The sequence below is a fragment of the Sinohyriopsis cumingii genome, chromosome 12, assembly GCF_028554795.1.
Source record: "Sinohyriopsis cumingii isolate HCF-2022 chromosome 12, ASM2855479v2, whole genome shotgun sequence".
Lineage (NCBI taxonomy): Eukaryota > Metazoa > Mollusca > Bivalvia > Unionida > Unionidae > Sinohyriopsis > Sinohyriopsis cumingii.
The window spans coordinates 69,574,962-69,598,218 of NC_142972.1; the positions used below are offsets into that span (position 1 = coordinate 69,574,962).

General features: G+C 35.3%; 2 protein-coding genes across 4 annotated transcripts in view; one reads left to right on the forward strand and one right to left on the reverse strand.

Annotated features, from left to right (window-relative positions):
* Nucleotides 1-23,257, reverse strand: part of LOC149786676 (solute carrier family 67 member A2-like) — a 60,699-nt gene that overhangs the window by 23,164 nt on the left and 14,278 nt on the right. The window contains exons 4-6 of one of the 3 annotated variants that reach the window (XR_016425013.1): nucleotides 21,364-21,493; nucleotides 18,938-19,147; nucleotides 10,350-15,709 (exon numbers count right to left, since the gene is read on the reverse strand). Coding sequence is in view for 2 of the 3 variants with exons in the window: in XM_089977209.1 (XP_089833335.1) it covers nucleotides 14,994-15,709; nucleotides 18,938-19,147; nucleotides 21,364-21,493 (1,056 nt within the window). In the remaining variant the exon portion in view is untranslated. Of the gene's footprint in view, nucleotides 1-7,403; nucleotides 15,710-18,937; nucleotides 19,148-21,363; nucleotides 21,494-23,257 lie in introns of those variants that run through there. The other 2 variants (XM_089977210.1, XM_089977209.1) reach the window with 2 other exon arrangements.
* Nucleotides 10,375-13,938, forward strand: LOC149786677 (uncharacterized). The gene is made up of 2 exons (XM_089975962.1): nucleotides 10,375-10,464; nucleotides 13,573-13,938. The coding sequence occupies exons 1-2, from the start codon at nucleotides 10,375-10,377 to the stop codon at nucleotides 13,936-13,938; spliced, it is 456 nt and encodes a 151-aa protein (XP_089832088.1).

Below are 23,257 nucleotides of genomic sequence, written 5' to 3' on the forward strand. Positions count from 1 at the left end.
GTTGTTTGTTCTTTTTTTTATCTTTTCAATAGCATGAATGGAAATAGCCTGTGATGCCAAAATGACAGATTGATAATCAGAGTTTGGATGTTTTGTATAATGGCCATTCCAGTAAAACAATTAGGCCCCAGGGAAGGTGCTTTCAGTGTGAAGCACTCACTCATAGATGCAAATTAGAATATTGTATCATTTTCATATTACTATCTGAATAGTCAGACTACCCTGGCATATATTTTGAGGAGAAAAAAATTCCCTCCCTGAGTACATTGATGTTTTTTTTTTTTTTTTTTTTTTTTTTTTTTATATGAAACAGCCCTAATGTGGAATTCTCATTATTTTCAGTCATATGCATAAAAAATGTCATTCTTGTATAAGTATTATGGGGCTAAAAGTCCAGGACTTGTAAGACAAGGCACACATTGGAAATACTTTGTGTATCCACACAGATGTATTTCATAAAATGGAAATACTTTGTGTGTATGCATATTCACGGTCTTTCATTTGAGCATGTCCTGCTTTTGGGATTGGCCTTTTGAATATTCTGAGGGTTAACAGTCATGACAAGTGTTTGAATTTTGGTGTTTACCTTGAAAAATATTTAATTATGATGTTTGCTCCAAAGCCCCTGCTATAGGCCATGAGAGAGAGAGTGAGAGTGAAACATCAGGTAACTTGATCTCATTGATAGTAATGAATCTAGATAATTTACTTAAACATGAAAAAAGTCAGGTAAGAAATACTGCTAACTCCATAACTGGTGTAGGTGAGAAGAATGTACCCCACCCAAACACCAAGCCCCTCAACTAGTGTCATTTTTACCCACCTATCTCAAGCCACCATGATTACAATGTCTTCATCTTTACCACAGTCCAAACCCATGTCCCTGCGACTATTCAATCTTTATCTGGGCCTGGTTTAACAAACGTATTTCAGGATTCTTGTCTACAAATGGATAGTTCCGACCTGTCAAACTGGGCACATTGACCAATCAAAAAGAGACATTGATTTCACTGATGTTGCTAAGACTTCACTTAATTCCTTTCTTATTACATTGCAGAGGAATATGAAATATTATCCAGAAAATCACTGAAAATTTACCAGAAAAATGGTTCATTATTGTGCTTCAGGCACATGCAATGCAGGTTGTCATTATTATGAATTAATTCAAGAGGACATTTTTTAAAGAAATACCTGCATGGAAAAAATTATACGTTGGAAATGATGTTATTTATATTTCATATATAAATAAACAAATCTGTTTATAAATAATGATATTATTTGTTGTGCTTGTGAAAATGTTGAATACAATTTTACACTAATTGTATGTTTATGTTGGAATTATATATCATATAGGAGTCGTAATTTCACATGCAATAAAGAAAATGTGTGCATACGTTGTCTTTTTGTTATCTTAGTTTTTGTTTTAAATTAATTGGAATATTGGAATCCTTCAACAGTGCTGATGTTATTAAAATATTCAAAATTGCGTATTTGCTTGTAACTGATGCCAACTTGACAAAACACCAAGCATACTTTATATTCTGGATTGGCCTTAATCCTATTCATGTCAATAACTGCAAAATTGGATTTTGATCAATTATTTCAAAATATTAAATTTTATTATTTTGAATACAATATTCATTGTAGAAAGTTTTTTAACAAATATTTTAACCTTATGAAGAGGTAAAGCTGCAATAAAATATTTCTTTTGTCTTTCTTCAACTTGAGGCTATAAATAACAACAAGCCATGTCCTGCCATTTATTGAAATTATTTCGTGCTTACTCGAATAAAACTGATCTTTTGCAAATTACTGATTTTCTAACACTTGCAAAATGTTATGACCTCAATCAAACAGATGAAACAAGTCACACTAAAGATAAAAGCAGATGCAAATATATCTCCTGTCAACATGCCTGTAGTGGATTATTTTCATGTGCCATTACTGCTTCCTTATTTTTTTAAGAGATTATGGCTTAACTATTTTCATAGGCCTGATAAAATTTAAATTTACTGGTTTATCAATGATATCTTTACAAATGTGCTAGATCCATCCAGCTGATGATATATGTTAACATGGCATAAAGAATGCAAAGTATTCCCTTAAATTACTTGGGCAACTTTGTATAAATGTTTATTTATTGTAATTTTAATATTTGTTTTCTTAAACATAATTAAATAATTAATTTTAGATTAAAAAGGTACTGTCTTGTTTTATTCTTGTATGATGATCATACATTTACGATATAAAATTAATGGGTGCAGATACATAATGAAAGCTTTAAGATTTTTTCAGAAATGGATCCATACAAGAAATTCAAATAATTAATAAGTATGTGTAACTTTGCAAGAACAAAAAGATTTTGTTATTTTGTCCTCTTTTTCAAAAAATCTTAGGTTTGTTGGGATGTCTGTTCTTTATAGATTGCAAACAAAGTGATGCAACTTTGACCATCAGAAATTCTTTCATAAATATATCCTTGTGTAGTAGTAGTAGTTCAAGTCTTTAATGTACAATCTGAAAGAATTTTGCAGTCAGGTAGAAAAGTGTCAGAAATGTTGTCAAGAATATTGTCCACTGAATCTGTAAGCTGATGCTACTGAATCTGCCATATTCAAAATAGCTTGTGAGCTGCAGCAACAGTAACTAAGTGGGCAAAGTTTATCGTCTGATATCGGAACTATCCATGAAATACCTAAATCATAAAGTTTGTGAACTCTACACACCATAATCAACATTTTACCTGAGCTAAATGCATTTAATTATCCATGACAACTACTCAATTTTCTGATCAAATGTCTTGATGAACCTGGCAGTACATATCTGCTCTAACCTTGTGGTTGGTTGAAACTGGTGCTAAATTGCTGTTATTTGTAATGGAAGCATCATCATCATCATCATGAAAGAGAGAAAGGTTTACACCATTTTGCATAATATTCTAGATAAAAGGTACATTGACATTAACAAATAATTTATATTCTATATTTTAAATCTGTCATTTGATATGTTTCAAACTTTATGGCAGCAAATTCTGTATACTATGATCTCCTATCTATAAGTAGTGCATGGACATCCCTATGATTTCACTGATCATTTTGTCTTTTTATGACTAAAATATGTTTCATTCATTATTGACAAAAATGTAAAGCACTGTGATCATGTCCATATGGCAGGTACTATTCTAACGAGAATTAAAAATTTCAGTTGTATTGTCAGTAATGTTTCAATTGATAATAAACAAGACTGCATCTGTGCATAAATTTGCAATTCCACAAGGTCTTTATAGTTCAGAGATCATATTTTTTCTTATATTTCCTTTGATACAGAAATTATGTTTGGCTGTGCTGTAGTATGTGAATGGAGGCCAATCCAGACAAATTCCAGGCCATCAGTATTGGCCAAAAGATGCATGAGGGTTGCACACCTTTCTCTGGGCAATCAGACTGACTGTGATGACACTGTCAGGATGTTTTAAGCTGATATAGATTTCTTTATGTGATGAATACAGAAGTGAAATATTTAGGAAAATTTCAAAATATTTATGTATTAAAACACACTGGTGGGATCTTACTGTAAATGGTAAATTATTTTTCATTCACTCTTTTAATTGTTTCCAACTGTAACAAAGGATCTTAGGAAGGCATTTTTGTAGCTGGCAGAATACATAAGGTAGAAAAAAATGCAATTATAAACCCTATGCCCTACATATTGTGTAGGAAGACTATAAAAAATACAATTATGAGCAATACATCCTTTATTTTGACTATGTGGAACAAAAATGCAATTATGAGCCCTATGCCCTACATACTGTGTAGGAAAACTATAAAAAAATACAATTATGAGCAATACATGCTTTATTTTATCTATGTGGACTATAAAAGAATGCAATTATGAGTCCTACATCCTTTATTTTGTCTATGAGGACTATACAAAATGCAGTTATGAGCCCTACATCCTTTATTTTGTCTATGAGGACTATAAAAAAATGCAATTATGAGTCCTACATCCTTTATTTTGTCTATGATGACTATACAAAATGCAATTATGAGCCCTACATCCTTTATTTTGTCTATGAGGACTATAAAAAAAGCAATTATGAGTCCTACATCCTTTATTTTTTCTATGAGGACTATACAAAATGCAATTATGAGTCCTACATCCTTTATTTTGTATATGAGGACTATAAAAAAAAGCAATTATGAGCCTATGCCCTACATTTTGTCTATGTGGACTACAATAATTCCTATAATGAACTGCTTGCAAGGGCAGGATTACAAACACTGTTTAAATGGACTAAAAATTTTAACACGTTTCAATCATATGAGTCACATCAATAAAGCATGTTTCACATAACATCTGGTGCCATGTTTTTTAAAAGTACAGACTGATCCTAAATATATTTACCATATCATGAATTGGCTAGGTTAAGTTTCAAATTAAAGAAACCTATTATTATTGGAAATGTGTCATATACAGTTGCTGTAAACAAAAAATAAGGAAAGCTCATGTAGGTCCAAGATGTACAAATGTACAAGTATGCTATTTTCTTACACTGGAGTCTTCTTTTTCTTATAGAATACTGTCAAATTTATATGATGAATGGGATTAAAGAGATTTTTTTATTTCTTTAAATCTACCCAAAAAGTATAATCAATATACAGGTGAGTGTAAGACAACTAGAAGAAAAACCTTTTTCAGTATTATGATAAGGAACATAAAATGCATCATCAAAAATTAAACAAACAAAACATTCAAAATATCAATACATATATAATATATAAGTTGCATTTATTCTGGGAACTCTTCAAATAAAATTCAAAATTTCTGGAACCATAGACTTTTTTATATGCTCCATTTTTAAGTATCTACAGATTCGTGTAAATAAATAGAAACAATATTATTGAATTATTAAAATACAGCATAAATATAAAACTTAAGTAAAATATTAAGAATATACACAGTTTGTTAATAATAAGTAAAAATGAGATCTGGTAGTAAATTTATAATTTTTTGTCATTGTACACATCCTGGTAAACTGCAATTCTAACTGCCAAGTGACATCAATAGCAAACAGGAATATTTGCTTTAAAAGAGCAAGAGCTCCTCTATGGGACTCATGCTCTATGGGCTGAAAAGAAATTCCTGGAATTCAAGATAAGATTGTTTCTTCTGTATTACTGCTTTGTGTCAAGACTATCTGATATCACTGGTCAACAGTGAAATCATTACTGACTTGAAAAGGCCCTAATCTGTAGTATTTTGGTGTGCCGAACACGAATATAACCGTGAAAAATTTGTATTGGCTCTCGTTTTGAAGATATTCATATACCTCATTTTCTATGTTTCACTGTGTAAATTTCTCCAGTAGGACTGCAGCAACATCCGGAATAATGATGTAACATTGCATAATACCATCATGCTCACATCATGCACAGTTGATTGCATCATTTTCTGATGCAATGCAATACTAATGCCATGCGGCTGCTGAAGTAAGTTGACGTCAGCAGTGTACTATACATGTGTAGGCCTATTATACTAATGCCAGGCGGCTGCTGAAGCTGACGTAAGCAGTGTACTATATAAAGCCCAATCAGATAGGTTCAGCATTTAAAATATTTTAGACGTTGTGCGAGACAGTTCAAGCTACTGTTACATAAAACTTATTATTTTATCCATTTACGTACAATAAAGAACAGTAATGCCTCGAAAGTGTGTTAATACCGCGGACAATTTTTGCTATATTTGTGGGGAAGTGACATTTGCCAACCAGAAGAAAAGTATCAATTCTCAAGTGAAGAAGGCATATCATCTTTACTTCGGATGCAAGGTTGGTGACCAAGACAAGCCTTGGGCTCCGCATATATGCTGTGCTACATGTACAACACAGCTTTCACAGTGGTTGAATTGCAAAAGGTCATCAATGCCGTTTGCAGTCCCAATGGTGTGGAGAGAGCCAAGCAACCACCTAAATGACTGTTACTTCTGCTTGGTTCCTCCTCTTTCCGGCGGAATAACGAAGCGAAAGAAGTCGAGAATAGTCTACCCAAACATTCCGTCTGCATTGAGACCAGTTCCACATGGTGAGGGACTTCCTATTCCAGAACCTCCAGCAGAATATTCTCTTGATTCATCTGACGAAGACAAAGGTGAGTCGACCTGTTCTTCTCCTGGTCCATCAGCATGCAGTGATCCAGATTTTCACTGTGGTGCATCATCAACCCCACACAGAATAACACAGGAAGAACTAAATGACCTGATTCGTGATTTGGACTTATCAAAGAACAAGGCAGAATTGCTAGGATCAAGACTCCAACAATGGAATCTTCTAGAAGAAGATGTCACAATTACTGCATATCGAAAGCGCCACCAGCAATTGGAGCCTTTCTTCAGAAAGGAAAGTAATCTGATATTCTGTTCCGATATTGAGGGCCTCATGAATGCTTTAAAAATCACTCATGACCCACAAGAATGGAGACTATTTGTGGACTCTTCGAAACTGAGTCTCAAGGCTGTGCTTTTGCACAATGGAAACATTCTTCCATCTATTCCAGTAGCGTATGCTGTCCACATGAAAGAGACATACGATAACTTAAGGCAGCTACTGAATTCCATTGAGTATAACAAGTACAGCTGGCACCTCTGTGGTGATTTGAAGGTAGTTGCCCTTTTAATGGGACTGCAGCAAGGATATACAAAATACATGTGTTTCTTATGCGAGTGGGATAGCCGAGCAAGGGAAATGCACTACATGAGGAAGGAATGGACTCACAGGCAGAATGTAGCCATTGGAGAGAAGAATATCCAACACCCAGCTCTGGTTGAGGCTCAGAAAATCTTGCTACCACCCCTTCACATCAAACTAGGTTTGATGAAGAACTTCGTGAAAGCCATTGACCGGACTTTGCCAGCATTCCGATACCTGCATGAAAAATTCCCTCGACTCAGCGAAGCAAAGATTAAAGAGGGAGTTTTTGTGGGTCCTCAGATTCGAGAGCTTTTCAAAGATGACCGGTTCAACAACTTGCTGGAAGGTGACGCGAAACAAGCATGGAATGCTTTTCGCCTAGTTTCTACAAACTTCCTCGGAAATGTTAGGGCAGAAAACTATAAGGAACTAGTAGAAGACATGTTGATGAAGTATAAGAAACTTGGCTGCAATATGTCTCTAAAGATTCACTTCCTTCATTCCCATTTGGATTTCTTTCCTAGCAACTGTGGTATTGTTAGTGATGAACACGGCGAACGTTTTCATCAAGATATCGCAACAATGGAACAAAGATACCAGGGAAAATGGTCCACTACAATGCTGGCTGACTACTGCTGGACACTCCTCAGAGATGCTCCCGAACAGCTGTACAAGAGACAGGCGAAGAAATCTAAGATGTAGTCAATGACTTGATTTTTTATAGGTAGGCTATTACAGTTGACCTTTTACTATTGGAATGCATTTCGTTATGTAAACATTAATTTCTTGCAGATTACAAAAAAACTAGAGCCAATTTTGCAATTTGACTGTCATATTCGTGTTCAGCACATAAAAATTGATAAGAATTGACTAATTTTATTTCAGTAACATGACTTTTGTAAAAATTTGTTGTCCAGTGTATTCTGATATTCCTCAGCAATAACAAGATTTTCAAATTAGTTGCTAAGGTGGACATACTGGATGTTGGATTGGCATCATTTGCATTCAAGACATCATAAAAGAACTTGGTTGAAACCCGATGTTGTTGTGACTTTGTTTTGGAGGAGTTATGATAACAAGATTTTCAAGATGGCTGTCATGGTGACCATATTGGATATCAGATTGGAACCATTTCTATTTAGGACCAACTAAACATAAAACAGTATTTGGATGAAAACACAATATATCTAAATGACCAGCCATTTTCGAGATGTAGTGACAACAAAATTTTCAAAACTGCCATTGTGGTGGCAATAGGCACCATTTTCATTTACAAACAACCAGACATATCTAGAAGTCAGGATTAGTAGTGACAAGGTTTTCAAGATGACCAGTGGCGGTCATACTGGATGTCTAAGCAACACCATTTTAATCTAGGACCAACTAGACATAACAGGAAGTTGTTTAGTAAAAAAAACATGATACTGATACAACCATCTGTTCATTATTAGCAATAACAAGATTTTCAATATGGCCACTGTGGTGGCCATACTGGATATGCAAGCAGCACCATTTTCATCTAGGACCAATTAGTCATCATCAAAAGTCTTCGGATGAAAATTTATCGAAATATTAAAATTCGTTCAGAATGAATATTGATAAAATTTTCAAGCTGGCCATTGTGGAAGCCTTCCTGGACATCAGATCAACACCACTTGCATTTAGAATCAGCTTGTCATCATTAGAAGTCATGTAGTGAAAACCCTCCTGTTGATATGAACATCCATTTTGAAGTACATGTAGCAATAACTGTTTTCTAGATGGCCACTGTGGTAGGAACCAGATTGGCACCATTTTCATTTTTACGACCAACTCGAGTTCATAAGCAGTCTGTTAATGAAACCTCATATTTATGTGACCATCCATCCTGTTGGGGTAGCAATTAAAGGATTTTTATGATGGGATGAATATGTGTGTAAAGTTTCATGGCATTTAATGTAGCTTTAACAATTTTCCAGTCATATCGCTACGATGTCGGCAGTATGGCAGTTTAAAGCGATGTCTAGCACTGGGGCATCATGCCGCAGGCATGTAGCATGATGTCCCACCCAGTCACATTATCCTGACACCAGGCCGACCAGTCCTAATACTAACCTCTTAATGCTGAGCACATAATGAGGCAGCTGTCAGCACCATTTTTAGAAGTCTTTGGTATGACTCAGCCAGGGCTCAAACCCACGACCTCCCACATCCAGGGCAGACACTCTAACCACTAGGCCACCGGAGCAGTTGAAACCTAATATTGATGTGACCATCCATCCTGTTGGGGTAACAATAAAAGGATTTTCATGATGGGATGAATATGTGTGTAAAGTTTCATGGCAATCCTCCAAGTAGATTAGGAGGAGTAACAATAACAGACCTGTGCCACAGGATGAGGAACAATAAAAAATCTGTGCTAACAGACGGATGGATTTTGGATGATGGCTGACAGACAACAGACCATCTTTTAAGCCTTTCCGGTCTATGACCAGAAAAGCTAACATAAAAGATGAATCCTTAAATCTGTATCCCAAAATTTAGTTTATTACTAACATTATGATTCAATGTGCTCTTTGGTTTAAACATCCTAAAACCATCTATCTTCCCCGTGTGACACATCTGTAGAAAAAGTTATGTGACATGCTAAAAGTCTGAAGAAAAATCTGCAAACAGCTGGTATTAGTCCAGTGTTGATACTTGAATTTCTGTAGCACACATATCTTTATCATTTAGATATAATCATCAGGAGTCATTTATATTTTAACATCTTTCTTTAACCATCTATGGTGAATAAGAACATTAAGCTGACTTGATTTCTGACATGTTCATATTCAACTATAATTCAAGCTTTCAGAATAAATAAAAACATTACAAGCATTATCGTGATCTACTTATACAATTCAGAATAAATAAAAACATTACGAGCATTATTATGATCTACGTATATCATTTAAGATGTAGTCCACCAACACGAACTTTTATCTGATAGGAAAATTAGAATTGGCAAAACTGATCGTAGTGGCATAATATGCAAGTAAAAGTAAGATTGATTTAACCAAGATCAGAATGTTGTATTTATAAGATAAGAAACATGTCCTACACATTGTTACAATTCCAGTTATTACAGAAAAGAGAATTTTCAGGAGTTTTTTTATTAGGTAAAGTTCAGATTTGTTCAATTGTTTTTCATAATTTTAAAACTATTAAGAATTTTTCTGATCTGTTTAAATTTGTTTATTATGTGTGTAGGTTTTGCACAAGATCACAGCTTCTTCTTTGACCTATCTCAAACAACAACTCTAAAGGTAAACCCAGCCTTTAGAAGATCAAGTTTCTCGGTTGGCACAAATATATTCCCAGGTTTGATTTTCAATGATTAACACATTTTTTGTATTCGTAGTGAAGTAATCTTGAATTATTAGGGCCACTACTTTCAGCCTGTTTGAATAAACTGATATAAACCAAATATAAATAAATGCAAAATACAGAATATCAGTGGTGATGTAATTCTCCAATCTTTTCTGTTCCTATATAATGATAAGTGAAAATAGAAGATTTCCAATAAAGCCATGTGACATTTGAATGTGTGTGCTTACAGAAGTTAAAGTATTTTGTAAGGTTAGGCAATAAATTGAAATCACATTACATTTTAGGCATTAGAAATAATTGTTGCTAAAGATACCTGACTTGCCACTGTTCAATGCTCTATGAATATTGGTCCCCTGAACTATTTTTACAGCATCAAAAGTCCAGTGTGTTGCATCACTCAATCAGATCTGGCTGCATGGTCAGAAAAGGTAAAATAGCTTACAAAATGACAAAAATGTAATATATTGCAACAGATTAGGTCATCCCAAAACTACCATTCTTTACAATAGCAGATACCTCTATATAATCACCTGGTGAATAGATCTGAAACTGATATGAAAAGGGGGTTGGGGGCAGTGTGCTGAAGAGTGAATTTATTCTATTATGCTTCAATTCAGAAGCAGATATGGTATATAATAAAAATAAAATTTTCTTGTCTGCATTAATACCAGCTATATTTTATTGTAAGATACAAAAATTTATATATTTTAACCTGTGATTTTACCACACTTTAAAATATATTTTTTGTACCACACAATGAAGTATATCCAGTATTAATGTAGGAAAGAATGTATGATATATATATATATATGTCACTAAAAACATTTCATAAATTTGGTAAATTAAGTTCTAAACTGAACTCATTGGTATAAACAATAGTTTCTTTCAAAAATATGTTACCCATTCATAATACTTTAAGATAACTACTACTACCTTGCAAATCAACCCTTCCAGGCTAAAACGTTTTAGCTAATATGTGGCAGTTTTGAGTGATCTCCCCTAGATATAGGAATTGACACCAAATCCAGTGAATGATTCAGTTACTACTGGAGTGGAGTGCACACACACACTATATGGTTGTAACTGTGGGTAAGTATTACTGAAGAAACAAATTTTACTAGAAATGATTGACGTCTTCTTCTGATACATTACTCCATCATAGTACCTTTGGGGAATAGGTTAGAGATGGAGTAACATCCCTTTACCCCATCTTATGTCATCTCCAGTCCCCAAAGGTATTAAGGTAGCTTCTAGATAGATAATCATGCTGGAAGACAGACTCTACATGTTGGGGCATGGCTTCTAGAAGGGAAACATTTAACTTCCCACAAACCTGGCAAAAGTCAGCATGCCACATCCTAAGGAAACTGCCAAATGACCCAGGAAGGTAACCTGTTGCACAGTGGTGACTGGCCACAGCAAGTCTAGCTGAGCCTTTTGGGATGAAAGATCTCAAGGGGTAAAAGCTGGAGTATGTCGACTCTGACCGCCAACCCATGACTTGTATAATGCCAGGTAGGGGACAGTTTCACTTGTTGCAACTGCCTTAACTTCATGAGTGAAGCAAGTTCACCTAATCTGGGGTTCAGCTCTGATATGTGGAGCGGATAACCCATTTAATCTAGGATGAGGGTGCCTGTGTTGAGATATCATCTTTTCCCTCCTTGAGAGGTAAGAGGCAGGATCTCCCTCATCACACTAGTTTAGATATTTTTAAGTACCACTTTAGAGCTCTCACTGGGTCCTGTAGACAACCTTGAGATGAAGTGTCCAGAGAAGATGGGGGTTGCTCCACAAACATCCATTTCCCATGAGCTGACAACAAAAGCAACATGCAGGGGGGATATGGAACAATGACAACAAAAGCAGGGGCTGTCATGAGTGACCCATCCTATTGGAATTGCAAGTAGTTTGGGTCAACTGATAGCATGATAGCATGTATCCCACTAATTCTGCCTGCTGTCGCTAGTGTGAGTAGGAAGCAGCTCTTATATGAGCAGTGAACCAATGAAGCCCACAAACTATCTTATTCAGCCTGGTAAGCATCCATGATAGATTCCACTTAGGACAATGGGACAACACCTTTGGGCATGCGAATTCTAAATTGACATCTCTTCCATGATGATGCAGCATGTCAGATATTGTGGAATGACAGCCTTTTTGGTGATCGGCACTAACTGTTTCTTGTCCAGTAGTGAATATTGGAAGTTAGCTATTTGAGGTATTGATGTGTTCAGCAGCAGAATGTGTAAACTTTCAAAGTGGAGGACTGTATTGCTCAAGCAATTCTCTCCACCTCTTGATGAGAGAACTGTTTGTTTATGAGGGTAAATTTAATGATATACATGTGCAGGTTCAACAACTCTGTTTTTGCTTGAGCAGAAGAGGAAATATCCATATCTTCCTTGGGAGTTTTGCTGCTAGATTGATCAGGTCGCTGATCTGAAATTTTTTCCCCACTTGAGTGGAGCAATTAGGATGAGATGACACTGGTTATCTTGCTTTCTCTACTATGTTTGTAAACAGGTGTGTTAGAGGGTCAGCATATGCATTTAAGCCATTCCAATTTATCGAAAGACCATATACTGACCAGGCCATCAGATCCAGTGCTAGCGAGACAAAGGCTGGAAGTTTTGCATTTTCCTCAAAGTCAATAGATCCACCTGTGGTCAATCCCAGTGGGTATATATGTAAGTGAAAAGTGAGGGATGAAGCACCATTCTGCTTGTATTAGTTGTGTCTTCCAGGTCAGTGTCCGCTAATACCTGTTGTTGACTTCGAATATGACAAACTTGTGCATGGATTTGTCGCTGAAGACATCTGCTTAAAAATTGCCAAAGAACACAAAGGTCTGGAGACTTCATTCCCCCTTGCCTTCTGAGACAATTCACCATAGTGGAATTGTTGGATAAATGAAAATGCCCTTCCATGTCACTTCTGCCATCAATGGAATAAATTCCATATGGCCATTATCCTTAGTACCTTGATATGCAATAGACAACCCTGAGTGAATCACTGTCCTGTGGCCTCCTGGAATGATAGAAGGAGATGTGCACCCCAGCCCATTGTACTCATATCTGTGCAAACCATCAACTCAAAAGCTATACCTGCCTGGGATCACCCATGTTGAGCTATCACTGCATTTAAGTGCCAATCATTTCAAAGCTAGCTTCAATTCTTGCAAAAATCATAATTCATCCTGATAATTCCTCCTAAACAGAGTAGGTGACTCTAAAGAATGTGGATTAAAATCATTTCAACAGGGGCTTCAATACTCTCTCAGCCAAAGAACCCTTCATCTACTGGGTTTACTCAGCGCAACATCAGACATCATTGTCCTAGGTCACCTGTTTGTGATGCCATGATACTGTTGTCCCAATAGTGACCAAAACTTTGCTCCTTGGAACCAACAATACATACGAGGTCCCATCTCAGGAAAATGGAGAACCTAACTTGACTGTTCATTCCATCTTATATGCAAGATTTTCGGTATTGACCTGGTGTGATCTGATGCTGTTCTGAGACTTTACAACCAGGAGACTTCTGGTGAACAAGCTGTACTAAAATTCCCACTGACCACAACAGAGATTGACCACCTGATCCTCAGGAAAGCTGTAGAGGTTGCAGTAAAGGCACTAAAGAAAGGTAAGTCAGCTGGGGTAGACAATATGTCAGCAGAACTTGTTCAAGCAGGAACCTCCAAGACAGATGTCCTCACAAGAATCTGTAATAAAATCTGGCACAGAAGAAGATGGCCCTCCCCATGGACCCAGTCTCTGATCATCACTCTTCCCATCACTCTTCCTAAGAAAGGGAATCTGCAGCTGTACCAGAACTACCAATCAATCAGCCTCATCAGTCACCCATGCAGAGTTATGCTTAAGATCATTCTCAACAGATAAAAACCCCAAGCAGAGCACATTACTGCTGAAGAAAAGCCTGGTTTCAGAGCAGGACAAAGCACTACAGAGCAGATCTTCAATGTTATAATCTTCTGTCAAAGGTATCTGCAGCATCAACAGAACTGTTGTCATGTCATGTTCTTCAATGACTTCAAGAAGGCTTTCAACAAAGCATGGCACACAGCTCTGTGTTCCACCATGCAGATATACAACATAAATGCAAAACTAATCAGCATCATATAAAACCTGTATGACAAGGCGACTAATGCAGATCTCATCAATGGCAATATAGGAAACTGCTTCAGAACCACAGTCAGAGTCCGACTGGGGTGCTTTCTCTCACCCACTCTCTTCAACATCTACCTGGAAAGATCATGTCCAATGCCATGGAAGACCATGATAGCAGTGTCAGTGTTGGAAGCATAAAAACTACCAACCTGCACTTCACTGATGATACTGATGGCTTGGCAAGAGATGAACAAAAACTGGAAACATTAGTGAAAAGTCTCAGTCAAGCATCACTAAGGTATTGGATGGAGATCAGTGCTGAAAAGACCAAGTAAATGACAAACTGGTATCCAAAAGGAAAAAAAGAGTGTGGACAGAAGCTGGACACAGCGAGAAAATGAGATGGATTATACTACCATTCAAAGAGAACACATCTCCAAGATGCTTTAAGGCAGAAAACTTTTGAAACATTTTATATGTGGATTGTGAGGCCTCTCTGTCTGTAGAGAGGATGCTACATAACATGAGCAGATGTAGTAACTGAAGTATTCATATAATTTGGTGCCAATTCCTGTACCAAGGAGAGATCATTCTAGCTGTGACCTATGTGGGCATGTAACTTTAGCTTTTAGCTAAAACATTTTGCTAAGGAGGGCTAGGTTTGTGAGATAGTAGTAGTTTTCCTCAGTTATTATGATTGAGTAAAATATTTAAAGAAAAATCCTTATTGTATTTTGCATGACAAGAAAAAAATAATGTTATGAAAGCACTCATGTCATTAAATTTGTCACAATTTTATATTAGACTGACATTTTTATAGAATGACATCAGTTTACTTTTTTGGCTCTCAATCCTGGATCCTGAGGCCTGATAATCATGATAATAACTGCCAATAAGCAACAAAAAGCTCCCATTAAACCTGGTCCTGCCGAACTTACTTCCTGAAGAATACCTGCAATCAATGGTGACAACATTCTTGCAAGGGACATTGAACTCTGCTGAAGACCCAGTAGAATGCCTGCTTCCTGATTTTCACATCTTTCTATTGCCAAACCTGTTGATGCAATTCGTGTAACAGTTGTTGCCAGACTGAAAGGTATTATTGCTATGAGAAATATCCAAAGTGACGGAGATAAAGCCAGAGCAGACAATGTCACTATCTGCAATACAGACAAATGTAATACTAACTGTGCATTATTTCTGTAATATTTAGATATCCATCCAACCAGAAAACCAATTAATACAGACACTGTACTATTGAATGAAATTACATAACCAACTGTCACTGATGTTGAATCAAATTTCTGCATTAGCATTAAGGAAAAATTGCTCCTAAACACTAGAACTGCCAACCCCAATAAAAACTTGATAAGAAATAGATCTCCAAGTTTTTCCCATTTGAAAAGTTTAAATGAAGATATGAGTGTGGATGGACTAAAACTGTCCTCTGAGGCAAGGTTTCTAAGGGATGTAACTGATGATTCACTTCTATGAAGGAATGAGGCTTTATTAGGCACGTCTGGAACACACCACCAGATTAAAACTGCAAATAAACAAATGAAAAAAAGTTAAGGAGTGAGCAGGTGAAATATTTTAGAAAATTTGCAAGATAACAAGCTTTATGTTTATGTTGGTAGGTTGCTCACATTTTCATACCTAGAATACTGATTATTTCAAATTTAGACTGCATGTTACTGCATCTAAAAGTCCAAAATATGTCAAACAAGCCTAATATGAAATAGGCACATCCAAAATATAGTGAGAGCAGATGACTGACTCCTACTGATGTCCTTGTTGTATGATGACTGACATCACATGAACAATGGAGATTTCTTGCACTGCAGCATATGTGCAGTCTTTGCCTAAAAACAATTACATTGTACAGAATATCTCGTGATGTTTTTTGGCTGATGTCCAATATTGTACTTAAAAATATTTATTTGCTTATTCCAAAACTATCTGACTGGTTTCAAATAGGTATGTGATTTTGCTTTCTTGAAACGTAAAAATGGGATCAGTGTTTGATTCAAGTTTCCAATTCCCATCTCTGATATGATTTCATAACAAGCTTTACAAAACTTTTTAAAAACAAAATCAATGGGCAATCCATATATTGATATATGAGTGCTCACAAAGAGCTTGCTCTACACCTTTGCACTGCATTAGCTGTGCTTGCTATAAATGATTACTACATCATCAAAATAAGCCTGACCTATAGGATGATAAAGGATGTTAATCATTATACACTACACCTCTCCTCCCACCCATCCTTAATACCCTGTCCACTGACCCTGTTGTCTTCTTATCTCACATGGTCAATAAAATATCTACTAAAAACAGTGTTCTTTTCCTGTGAATCTATTTACTTGTAGGATACGTATTTGAATCTGCTTTTGTCTGCTTTAACTGCCAAAAGAATTGATATCCAGAATTTGTTACTTAGCAGAAAGCCCTTTTCTGGAAAAAAATACCTTTGTATTAAAAGTGCCTGCAAACAAAACCTCAATAACAAATATTATAAAAGAATCCATTGCTGTTAAAGAAACTCGTGGCTAATGTAGCTTAAGGTTCTGATCAACATGTATGTTTCCTACCTTAAATATTCTCTGCATGTTTTTTTAATGTTTTCTAATTTCACGGTGTTTGTTTTTGTAATCATATCATTATGTTTTTTATCTTATAGGTGTTGTCTAATGTTGTAAAGTGCTTAGAGCTTCTAAAGATTAGGTGCTATACAAAGTCCTCATTATTATTATTATTATTATTATCATAGTCCCTACATACACAAGCTAAGGTTAGAGGTCTCCCATCCAAGGGTATCGCATGGCAAGCGCAGAGATGCTTTAGTGCAGATTTCAAGTTAAAATATATGATAACTTATTCAAAACTAGAAATATGTTAATGGAAAGCGCAGAGATGCTTTAGTGCAGATTTCAAGTTAAAATATATGATAACTTATTCAAAACTAGAAATATGTTAATGGAAAACAAATGCTCCAATTAGTGCCTAAGAAACTGACATTAATTCAAAACTTCACCAGATGTATTAATAAATAGATGGACAACAACCGTAACACTAAAAATACATTTCTTGTTAATTTTTCATATCCTTTTATTTTTCATACACAGCTGATCCATTTTAGTCATAATTTTTTGGACATATATATTTTGTACATAGAAATTTGTTTTGTAACTGAACATTTTTAATTTTTCATACAAATGAATTCTAAAATCTAAATAGCAATAATGTGTTTGAGAGTTAATGTATACATATGAATATTCTACAAAAAATGGCAAAAATAAAGCCAACTGAACATATCTGCAGTATCAAATTTCCAGCTTAAAATAAATGTCCAAAAATCTCTACAGAGCCCCCATTATATCCGATCTATATTCCTAGGTCTGGCTCTTAAGGAAATTAATACTCTTTACTAATCAATGTATTTATTCTGAATTAAGTTTTTGGGACATGTACTGCTTGGTATATATTTTTAATCTGTCTTCATTTCATTTGACAGTGTTTATCTCTATTTAAGTATACAATACAGGGTCATGCCATGTGTTACTCGTGTGTGTTTCTTAACCAGTAACACCTTTGTACATGCTAACAGATGCTTTTAATCTTGAATCAATTTAACAACTATCTTCACATAAGCAAAGATCAGACCAAATGCCACCTAACTACTGGAATTATACAAATCACCTACTGATTAAGAGTGATCTTTGATGTGAATGTTGTTTTACTTGCAGAGAAAACACCAAAGCATTCAACATAGTCACTTAAAGAACAAGGAATTTATATGCATATAAATATTGAGAATATACATTATATATCTTTGAAATTAGGGGAGATGTATATTGCATAATTTACTATTATTTTTTTGTACTTTGAAAAATATTAATGATTTCAAGTATGAAAAATTACAAGAAATATTACTGGTTCAAATGAGTAAGTTTGCAATCATTTAATTTTATGACTACTGAAATGTATTTAAGACTTATTCTGACAAATTTACTGGTTTAGCAGGCTAGTGTTCATTAGAAATTAACACATCTGTGAATATTGTCACAAAAATATGCATTATCAATGTTTCATTCTTTCTTGTTTTTCATCACTAAAGGAATACCAGATTGACCTTCGGGACAGGCTAATAACAATGATGATGTGCAAAAGACAAATAGGCAGTGAAACAATGGAGTCCAAAAATATGTAAAATAAAACAAACAAATATAGCCAATGAAACAGAAATTTAAGTTAAGCCCTATCCTCACTGAAGGCAGTAGCTGAGAAATAAAAGTCCAGAATAAGTAAATATATAATACAATTCTTATATAAAGATAATTTTTAATATTTTATATTTGACTTGTGATGCAAAGCTCCATGAGCAAAAAGACTAATACTTTGCAAGGATTTTCAAAAGCTGCAGCTTTAGTAAACCTAACTCTGATTTACCAAGAACACAACTTAACTATGGACTTAAACTTACATTTCTATTTCAGTGACTGAATGGCTGAAATTTAAGTCTGAATTAAAACTGACCAATCAAATGATCTGAGTCTAAACATAAATTTAAGAATTACAATGGTTAAATCAGCCACTGTTAATTTATGTAATAAGCATTATTTTAAGTTACTGTCTGCATATTCTACCCAGCCTATGACTTCTTAATATTTTGTACATGTGAACCCAAATGAATAGCACTCTAAAAATATCACAGGTTAGATTATGAAACATGAAATGGATAAGATCACTATTTGATCCAAAGCCTTACCAAAGTTGACGAGAAAGATAAATCCGGATAAAAGCCCCACCAAGTAGAATCCTCCTGGAGCTTCAGCAATATGTCCCCCCACAACAGGCCCCACAATGAACCCCAGGCTAGAGGCTGAATTGAAATTCCCAAATGTAGCTGACTGTTCGCTGATCCTACTGATATCTGCCAGGTAGGCCTTGCTGATAGTCTGACTGTGTTTAATGATACCTGAAAAATTATATATATATATATATATATATATATATATATATATATATATATATATATATATATATATAACATAAAGAGGTTTTACTTCAATCCAATTTTTTAAAAATATGATATAACAAAGTTACTAAAATGGTACTTTTACATGTGGAAACCATACCTGCCATAACACGATGTGTCATGCAAAAAACTATTTTTTACACCCTAATCCCCCTGATATATGCCGAAAAACATTAAGACATCTTAAAGAAACAGCCTTCTTTACCACCTTGATACATGTCTAGTGTGTAAAAACAGAAAACAGTCCTGCTTAGAGCTCATGTAAAACTATCTTGGGGCAGTTTATACAGCTTAACTATCATAGCGCAATTAAAAGGTTAAACAGTCATAAAAGAAACAACCACGATTTAATATATTACTTAACTGGATAACAATACCTAAAGTGATACTGTGTTATGTCATTTTTTAACAATGCTTTGGCCATTAAGCTAATCCACTTATGTAAAGTGGACAAAGTGGAACAACCCAATTCACTTCAAGTTAGGTAAACTGTTTAAAGAACATAAAGTTTTACACACCATTGCCTTGAATGAAAATGTTTAAGCCATTTTTGTTAAAGATTATTAAAGGCAAAATGCTGAAATTCTGCTCTATTCAGGGAATGATGAGCCATATACAAAGTGAATAAAACCCAGCAAAACTAAAATAATTCAGGACTCGTGCTTGACAGAGTTTGACTGTGAAACAAAGCAGCAGGGGCAGTATTTTATTCTTTACACATACTGAAAACACCATATCACAGGAGTCTGACATTTTATCAGTTTGTGAAAACATGAAATAACTGATCAATCCTATAAATGTATGCATTATAGGAAAGATACTCATTTCATAGTTCTGCAAATTTTGGGGCATTTTTTAAAAATAAAACAACCTACTACTGTGACCATACTGACATTAGTTGCATTATACGCTGCAAAAAACAAATAAAGCAAATCATGGCTTCAAAGCAAGATGGAATAATAATAAGGAAAAATTAGAAGAATATGTCATGACACAATGCGCCGCATGTTGTGGAATGAACTCTGTTGAACTCAGACTCAAGGCAAAGGAAATTGCAACTCAATTAGGAACTGAAAGTTTTAGTTGAAAGTTTTAGTGGAAGTACATCGTGGTGTTTTAGGCTCATGCAAAGAAGGGGCCTTAGTATAAGACAACGCACTACTATGGCAAAGATTGTAAATTTTAATTCATCTTGTTTTGATTTACTCCAAATGTTCTTGCACCTGAAAACTGAGCCGTAAATTAAAAGTCAAGATAATACTCAATAACACTCCTCAGGAATAATAAGGGATTACTCCATGTTTATAAGTCTATAGGTTGGAGCTAACAATTGCCAAAGGTGCAACTCAGAAGTCTGTATCCCTTGATCAGACCAATTAAAATTACAGTCTGGAAATTGAAAAGTTATGAAATTGTTATATGATGTGCCAATTCTGGCTCAAAAGTTGACATACTTTTGCAGTGTAACTGATTGTCAAGCCTGACTCACTTCATTCAAAACACAATTTCACACAAGGTGCATCAATTAAAATTTTCAAAAAGACCTTTAAAAAGGGTGCTGCTGTTGCTCTTTCTAAAAATGTTGGCAATATGTGTCTATCAAACGAATGATGAAATAAAATGACCGGATGTCCTTAACCTGCATAATTCATAATTCACATGCGTTCTTGACTAACGAAAAAACACGTGCAAAAAAAGCATTTTTGGGGGGTCAGGATAGAGCCATTCATCATTATTTCGAATTTTTAGGTTTTGGTTTTTATTTGGGATTTTTTCTATTATTAAAAGCCTTTCTTTTAGGTCTTTAAGGTCCAAAATGAAATTTTAGGTTTTTCAAGACTTTTGAGGTCTGCCGATGACCCTGTTCATGAAACCATAAGTTACTAATGAAAAAGACAGTACCAAGGTATTGATCTGGCCTTGTCCTATACTCCATATCAACTTATATATGGATAAAGGAAGGAAAATTTACAAAATCAGCGAAATTGATTTAAACTCTGCATGGACTTGTAGGCCAGCAAATATGGTAAACTGCAATTATTCTGACATAACAAAAATAGCTGTCAGCAAAAATGTGCACCAAGAACTATGAATTACTTGTCCAGAAATACATCTGGACTTCAAATCTGAAGACATTCAACATTAGTTTTACTCACCTAAAGGTATTCTGACTAGAAACAGGAGCACCACAGAAGTGGCTAAGAAAAACATTGAGTAACTGCATGCAGACAGAAAGAGACACACCAACAACACGAAGTGCCTGCCAGATCGGTCACTCCATTTTCCCTGCAATAAATTTCATTCCATTAGAATATATTCTCAGAAATGATCATGGAGTATGTATCATTATTCTACTTAGGTACAATGATTACTGTATTTGATGTAATACATGAACGTGCCTCATCAAAACTCTCATAAAAATATGCATGATCATTAGCAGATGTATCTTGATACTGGTATGCCACATAAGAGTCAAATTGCTGCTTAAACTCTCTTAGTACATCATAGCTTTTGAGAAGCTTGATAACAAGCATGTCTTAGTACATCATAGTTTTTCTGAAGCTTGATAACATGCATGCCTTAGTACATCATAGCTTTTGAGAAGCTTGATAACATTCATGCCTTGGCACATCATAGTTTTTGGGAACCTTGATAACATTCATGCCATAGCACATCATGTCGTTTGAGAAACTTGATAATTCATGCCTTGGAATATCATAGCTTTTGGGAACTTGATCACATGCATGTTTTAGTACATCATAGCATTTGGGAAACTTGATGACATGCATGTCTTAGTGCATCATAGTTTTTGAGAAGCTTGATAACATGCATGTCTTAGTACATCATAGCTTTTGGGAAACTTGATGACATGCATGTCTTGGTGCATCATAGTTTTTGAGAAGCTTGATAACATGCATGTCTTAGTATGTCATAGTTTTTCTGAAGCTTGATGACATGCATGCCTTAGTACATCGTAGTTTTTTAGAAGCTTGATAACATTCATGCCTTGGCACATCATAGGGGACGCTCACCAGTTCTTATGTACTTTTGAGAGTTGTTGTTGTTGTTGTTCTAGGGTTTAACGCCATTTTTCAGCACAAGATAGGCCATATATGGCGGCCAGTATAACTGGTGGAGGAAGAACCCTGGAAAACCCAGGAAAGAACCACCGACCCACGAGAAGCTACTGGCAGGCTTTCCCACGTACCCACGCTAGCCGAGCCTTGGACTCGAACATACGCAGACAGAGGTGAGATGGCAGTGATCCGGAACGGTGAGCGCTTTAGACCACTCGGCCACTCGGGGCCCCCTACTTTTGAGAGAGTAACATACGTAAAGTGAAGTTGTTTGCATTTAAAACATGCACAATGGAGAGAATGTTGGCATACCTCTATGCTACATTAATGTAATGTGGGTGATATTTCTTTGGATATTGTACTTTTGGAAATTGTGCATGATCTAAGCAACTTCTAACTAAAATGACCATTCCCTTGTGCTAAAAATTCAGCCTGAATTAGTCTAAAGTACACTATGCATAGCAGCTATTAAAATAGGGAAAATGAATTTTGGCAGACTAGACAATACCAGCTTCTGAAAGTGCAAAGAATGAATTACCAAATATATAAAATGTAAAAAAAAGTTATCGGCTATTTTTTATACAATTTACCTCTGAAGTTCATGAAGTGATAATGACCAAGTGGAGCTAGCACTTTTTTGAAAGGTGCACATCTGGAGTAAGGCCAAGCTGTATACTCTATAACTCATGATACACCCATCAATCATACACCAAAATAAAGGGAATTAAAGGTTCTTTGAATTATACCTAAGACAGACAAGGTCTTTTTCTATAGCCAGTATAACCAGTGAGGAAAGCCAGGGAAATTCTTTTTCTTTAAAATTCTAACCCTATGCAAAATGCAAATCTGTAGAGCACCACCATAGCTTTTGGGAAGCTTGATAACATGCATGTTTTAGTACATCATAGCTTTTGAGAAGCTTGACAACATGCATGCATTAGCACATCATAGCTTTTGGGAAACTTGATGACAT